Here is a 6,749-nt window from a genome sequence, read left to right as displayed (position 1 = left end):
TCTTTCCCTCCTCAACCTTTGTCTCACAGGTTTGTCCATGTCCCTCTACTTTAGCGAAGTTTTCTCTTATACTTGTACAAGTTTTATGAACAATGTTTTTTTTTTTTTTTTTTTTTTTTTTTTTTTTCTGGACTTAGGTCATGGTGTTGTGCTTATTATCTTTTATTATCAGCCGTCGTTGTAAGCCCTCGTGGAGGAGACGACCCGAATATTTAAATTTGGGATCTTTTCTGTATCCTTTTTTTTTTTTTGCATTAATAATGAAACCGTTGGGTTTTTTTTAGCTCCTTTGGATTGGGACAAATGATTTATTTTATTTTTTAATAAAATAAATAAATCATCATTGTTTCTTTCAACCAAAGTGATTAGAATTTTTAGGGAACTGACTCTCTGAATATAAAATCAAAATTATAATGATTTGCGTGTTTGCTTGTATCGTCGAATATTCTCTCTTTCTTCTTTAGGGTGAAAGTTTGGACCTTTATCACGTGAGATATTCGGTGGCTCTCTTTTATTTCATTCCTTTTTTGGTCTGGTTCTTGTCAATCCTGCAAAATATATATATATATATATATATATATATATATATATATATATATATAAAGTATTTTCTCTGCCTCATGCTTCAAAACAAAGAATCGTTTATGTTGGTGAACAAGTTGCAGTTTTAGAGGATCATTTCCACTTGTTTGGTTTAAAGAATGAAGGAGAACCATGTAAAGCAATCCTTGTAGAATCTGACTTTTTGTGAACAAGTTGAAGTAAATAACTTTTGGATATGGTCCTAATCCTAATTCCTTCATAACATTCCAAGTTTTTTTGGGATCATATTATACATACACACATGCACCCATATACATATGTACAATCATATGACTTTTTTAAACAAGTTGACAAAAAAAAATCCATAGAAAGAATTTTTTGTCAAATTCTGTTAAAAAGTTAATAGTAAATTCTTGCTATATACTTTTTTTTGTTAACTTGTTTCACCTTCTAATTATGAAGGGAAAATACTTGTTTTCTTTTTCCCTCTAGGCTTAATAATAACTGTGTATGGTGAATTTATATTTGCTTAATCTTTCAAATTTTTATAATTTATCATTGTTTACGTCATATAACTAAATTTTTACGATTTTTTATTTTTAAAAATCTATATATAACAAGTTTGTTTATAACAGTTTAAAATATATCTTTTTTGATAAAATAAACTATACATTTATTAAAAACATACGATCAATCCGATTGCACAAGATTATCTTTTTCGACAAAACAGACTATAGATTTATTAAAAAACATATCTCATCTTGATATGTATCAGGTATATTATATGTTCTCCATTTATAAAAAAGATCATATATATGGTATGATGTTGATATTCATCATGAGGCTCTATAATCTTTATGTATAAAAATTATTTATATATATAGTTTCATCCTGATATATCAAATAGGTAATACATATGATCTAACCTTGATGTACATCATGTATGTTATATGGTTTCCATTTATCAAATAGATCATATATATGGTCATGACAATGATGTTCATCACGTATGTTCTATTTACTAAATGTATCAAATAAATCATATATATGATATCATATTTATGTTCATCGTGAGGTTGTTCTCAATGTATAAAAATTATTGTTCATATATATGGTCTTACCTTGAAACGTATCATGTATGATCTTCATGTATCAAACATGTTATATATATGGTATGACATTCATGTTCATTATGTGGTTTCACATTAATGTTTATCATGAGGTTCTATGTTCTCCATGTATAAATTCTTTTCATATATATGGTTTGAAGTTGATATGAATCATGTATGTTATATTCTCTTCATGTATCAAATATATCATATCTCACATGGACGTTCTTGGTTTGCAGGAGAATCATTTTACTATCACACGACGTGAGATAGAGTTTTTACGCGGCAAAATAGACAGAATTCGAAGAGAACTATGGTGTAAAATCGACAAGGTTATTGTTTGCTAATGTTTGGATTTCACTATTGAAGAAAAGTCATATGTCTCATTGAGCTCGTTATCTAATTCTAAAATTAGATTTTCATTTAATTATCTAATCCAATGGGTTCCGTTTTTTTTTTTAATTTCAGTCGGATATTGATAGAATTGTTACATCAACAATTAGATCAAAATGCAAAGATGAGAAAACTCGAAAAAAAAACTTGAAGATGAAATTCAAGCATTGAAACCTCAAATGAAAGCCAAGAAATCTGGTTTAATCAAATATTTCATCAGTGTTGTGGCAAGGTTTCAGTTAAAAGGTGTTTCAGGGCTCCGTTCGATTTCTGAACAGTTTTTTCTCTCTACTGTTCTTCAATTTCTCAGATATTCATCCAAACTTTTCAAATGATTTTTTTGATTTCTCTATTGTTCTTCTATTTCTCAAATATTCATCCCAATTTCTAAATTGGTTTTTTCAATTTCAGTTACACGGGTTATATACAAGCTCTTATTTATTGGTCTAAATAGATCTTGAAATTCAGGATATTCCATCCAAATAAGGCTAGGCGATAACAATTGGCATTAAAGAAGTCTCTAAATCTTTTGTTTCTAATACAGAAATGGAGAACGTATTGCTCTTATGGATTTTGCATATAAAGTTTTATTGTGAGACCATGTTATCTTATGCTTTTGTTTATATCTCGGTTCTGTAGATCGACATGACTCAAGAATCGAATATTTCGAACTTCAAATCTAAAGTGAAAAGTTCAGGTTCCATGTTCTCCATGTATCGAATATTCATATATATGGTCTCATATTGATGTGCATCATGAGATTCTGTGTTCTCCACTTATAAAAAAATTATTTTTATATATGGTCTCACATTGATATTAAATATGTATGTTTTATTCTCTACATGTATCAAATAGATTGCATACATGGTCGAACATTGATGTTTATCGTGTGGTTATTCAATATGTATAAAAATTATTCATATATATTGTTTTACCTTAATATATATCATGTATATTGTTAGATATATGGTTTGACATTGATGTTTATCATGTGATTCTTCTTCATGTATAAATTTTATTCATATATATAGTTTCAATTTTATATGAATCATCTATGTTCTAAGTTTTCCATCTATAAAACAAGTCATATATATGGTCTCACATTGATATTTATCATGTGGTTGTTCTTCATAAATAAAAATTGTTCATATATATATGGTCTTACCTTAATGTGTATCATGTATTTGTTATGCTCTCTATATAGCAAACAAGTCATATATATGATATGACATTGATGTTTATCATGTGGTTATTTTTCATGTATAAAAATTATTCATATATATGATCTTATATTAATGTGTATCATGTATATATATGGCATGACATTGATGTTTATCTAATCTAATAGATTTTGTTTTTTTAATTTCAATCGGATATTGGTAGAATTGTTATATCAATAAGTAGATCATAATGCAAATATGTGAAAACTTGAAAAAAAGCTTGATGATGAAATTCAAGCAGTGAAATCTCAAATGAAAGCTAAAAAATCTGGTTTAATCAAATATTTCATATGTGTTGTTTTACCTTGATGTATATCATGTATGTTGTCAGATATATGGTCTGACATTGATGTTCATGTGATTCTTTTCCATTTATAAATTTTATTCATATATATAGTCTCAACTTGATATGAATCATTTATGTTCTAAGTTATCCATCTATGAAAAAAGTCATATATATGGTCTCACATTGATATTTATTATTGAACATCATATATGCGCAATATATTTTTTTTCTATAGCAGATGAGAACATTACAAATAAAACAAGAAATACATAAAATGGACACCCGTATGATGTCAAGGAATAATACGAACCTTATCAATGATGTTAGAAAGGATTGAGAAGAAGCTAAACTCATCATCAACTAAGCTTCTCTCTTATGCCCGAAAGATTCAACTCATTGCATTGGTTATTTGTGGTCACAGAAACTCACACCAAAAGGGTCCATGTGGCTTGGGTTTTGATTTGTAAGCCGAAACAAGGAGAAATCCTGTGCCCTTAAAAGGCGAGGTCGGCAAGTTCATCAAATGCAGGGTCCGAGGTGGGGCGACGGCGAGCTCCTGGCATGCTCTATTGACTGATTTGGGGCCCTTGCTGGTCCTTGGCAGTTGAGAGTTCCATTGCATGTCAAGGTTAAGTCTGTTTCGTCTGGAGGTGGCTGGCTACTACCAGGGGCAAGGCGTGATGAAGCTGCAATATGTTAATTGTGTCTTGTGTCAAACCCGTGAAGAATCGCATACCCAGCTCTCCTTTGAGCGTAGTTTTTCATCACTTATTTGGCGTCGATTCGCGAGTGCTTGCTGGCCTTCGCTACCAGAAAGCTTGCATGATTGCACTCAATGACATGAGAACATGGCGATTAACACAACGGGGAACAGATCAACGCTAATCAAGATTGTATCGCAGGCTGTGTGCTATTCAGTTAGGATAGAAAGGAATTTCCGAATTTTTCGGCATCAGTCTACCCCGGAGGCTGCGGTATGTTCGAGAGTGAGTCGCATGGTCGGAGACGTGATACTATCAGTGCGTTGACCGGCATCCCAGGCAAGCAACAAGTTGCTGGGGATTGGTATTGCATTACAAGAGAGTTGTAACCCCCTTTTCTATATAGATTCTTTGGATCACATATGCTATCCATCAGGGCTGCAGATTCCTAATAAAATATTTTTCGGAAGTTCCGTCTAAGTTCATTCATTACACATCCTCCTACTCTTCTGGAGATTTCTAGTTCATACGCATACACGCACATGAAATGATTGTAGTCATTGTCATGATCAGAGCATAACATAACAATCCATTATGAGTCTGAGCAGCAAACAGCGCCCGAATGATTTTTCAGAAAGACGAAGAAACGGAAACAGAGCTCCTTACCAGAAACAACAATTGGTCCGAAACCTTAAAACAACATCCACACGATGGGAAAGTCGTGTATCTTTCTCTCTCAAAACCACAGCAAGGTTGTCTGAAATCCTGCAACAGATGACACAAGGGTTGAAATTCGAAATCTTGAGAGTTTTTCCGTGACCGTACACTAATGGCAGTGATGAGGAAGATTTATGAAAAAGGTTTGCAATCAAGTAACTCACTTTATTGATGGGCATAAAGATGCAGCTGCGGTTATGGGTTGTCTTCTTGACCGTAGTCATACACTATCTCGATCTGCATTCGGGAACAAAGACTATCAGTGCTTGCAAAGAAACACAGACAAACCCATACACTAATGTCTTGAATAAAAGTGATAGAAGTGTTAATGCTGAAATTACCCCAGAGGGTGGAGGTGGATTTCTACAGAACTTTGAACCACCAGGAGCCCATGGAACTGCAACAGAAAATGTGGGTTAGCCATTTGAACCGATTGAACGAGAGAATAGGAGCAATCACGTCCCCTAATGTGAAACTAGTTACATAAAACTGAAAAAACATTCCACCCTTTTGTTCATTTCAGGGTCATAATGCTCTCACCGATATAAGGATCAGGGTGGCGCCACTTGTTATATTGTGCTTCACCATAAGCAATCAGATTATCGATTCTGTCTACGTCTTCCTACACAACACCACCGAAGAAAAGAAATCACATCAGGAGGATACAGACGTTGAGAGTTAATAATAACAGACAGCACACAAAACAGCAACCATCAATGCCGTGGCTCTGCCGATGGTTTACGAGAGCGAACTCCACTAGATTTTGACTCCCAACTAAATTTCAGAAACCAGTCATGTGTCATGAAAACAGTTAATCTCCAGTGATACATAACCATGAAACGTTAAGCGGAACTAGGTATCATAAAGTGCCGCTAGGTAGAGGGTGAAACAAGTTGACACAAAAAGTGCATAGCAATAATTTTCCTTCAAGTAACTGTTTAATCGTGCAATGCATCAATACTACTGCTCCCACATTCAACTATCTGGGCAAAAACAGAGATCAGATGTTCACAAATTTCATAATTTTTAAGGAATTAGCATTGATAGATTGCAAACATCTGAAGGATCAAACAAGGAAAAACCACAAGACACAGTACTTAAACCCAGAGAAGAAAAAGAAACAACCATTTCCCCTTCAGTTTAACAACCCATGTCACCGATTCCAAATCCAAACACACCCAACCATAGCTTCAGAATCACTGCTTTGCAAAATTAATTCATCAAAGCGACAATCAAACCGATGAACACGAAAAAACAAGCAATCAATCAATCAACCGAAATGGAAATGGAAATGGGAAAGGGAACAAACCACATCTTTGTTATCATCGAACTTCTCGCGTAGATCAGAGGCCTGAGGGAAAAACGATGAAACCCTAAAATCTAGATCGAAAAAAAAAAACCAAGAACATAATGGATTCGATCGGATGAATTCAGGATCTGAGAGAACTGACGTCGCGGTAGAAAATATGGCGATGAACGGCCCAGTTCAGAGCGTCCTTGAGGGCACGACGATAGAGAATTTGAACCCTCTCCCTCTGCGCCGCCCGCCGCGCCAAATACGCCGCCGTCGATGCTCCGCTCATTCTCCGATCTATTCCCTCCTTCGCTCTTCGTCGTTATCAATGGCCAAGTATTTTCCCCTTTCCCGTCGTATACTCTGACGCCCTAACAAGAGCTTCTGAATGAAGCAGCGACTTCACTAGGATTGAGTTTATTGGGCCGTATACCGTTCACCTAATAAGGCCCATTCAAAGGCTCAAATACATTCATAAAACCCAAT

At 34.1% G+C, this 6,749-nt stretch overlaps 2 protein-coding genes across 2 annotated transcripts in view; one reads left to right on the top strand and one right to left on the bottom strand.

Annotated features, from left to right (window-relative positions):
- The window catches only part of LOC104820175 (arginine decarboxylase 2-like), a 7,023-nt gene extending 2,772 nt beyond the window's left edge, over positions 1 to 4,251 (top strand). Inside the window, exon 2 of the mRNA XM_010550545.2 lies at positions 4,156 to 4,251. Within this exon, the coding sequence (XP_010548847.1) occupies positions 4,156 to 4,251 (96 nt within the window). The remainder of the gene's footprint in view (positions 1 to 4,155) is intronic.
- A 540-nt stretch (positions 4,252 to 4,791) lies between these two features.
- Positions 4,792 to 6,628, bottom strand: LOC104819629 (NADH dehydrogenase [ubiquinone] 1 beta subcomplex subunit 9). The gene is made up of 6 exons (XM_010549778.2): positions 6,421 to 6,628; positions 6,279 to 6,320; positions 5,510 to 5,591; positions 5,311 to 5,366; positions 5,134 to 5,206; positions 4,792 to 5,017 (listed from the first exon to the last, which is right to left on the bottom strand). The coding sequence occupies exons 1-5, from the start codon at positions 6,550 to 6,552 to the stop codon at positions 5,165 to 5,167; spliced, it is 354 nt and encodes a 117-aa protein (XP_010548080.1). The 5' UTR covers positions 6,553 to 6,628; the 3' UTR covers positions 4,792 to 5,017; positions 5,134 to 5,164.
- Between the last annotated feature and the right edge of the window lie 121 nt (positions 6,629 to 6,749).

Source organism: Tarenaya hassleriana, unplaced genomic scaffold (genome assembly GCF_000463585.1).
Source record: "Tarenaya hassleriana unplaced genomic scaffold, ASM46358v1 Cleome3, whole genome shotgun sequence".
Classification (NCBI taxonomy): domain Eukaryota; kingdom Viridiplantae; phylum Streptophyta; class Magnoliopsida; order Brassicales; family Cleomaceae; genus Tarenaya; species Tarenaya hassleriana.
The sequence above is the reverse complement of the archived record's forward strand: the minus strand, read 5'-3'. Positions and strand labels throughout refer to the sequence as shown.

Coding starts and splice junctions, on each gene's coding strand:
- LOC104819629 (XM_010549778.2), bottom strand. CDS start 6,552: ATGAGCGGAGCATCGACGGCGGCGTATTTGGCGCGGCGGGCGGCGCAG. Junction 6,321..6,420: donor GCCATATTTTCTACCGCGAC/GTCAGTTCTCTC, acceptor TTTTTCCCTCAG/GCCTCTGATCTACGCGAGAA. Junction 5,592..6,278: donor TCGATGATAACAAAGATGTG/GTTTGTTCCCTT, acceptor GGTGTTGTGTAG/GAAGACGTAGACAGAATCGA.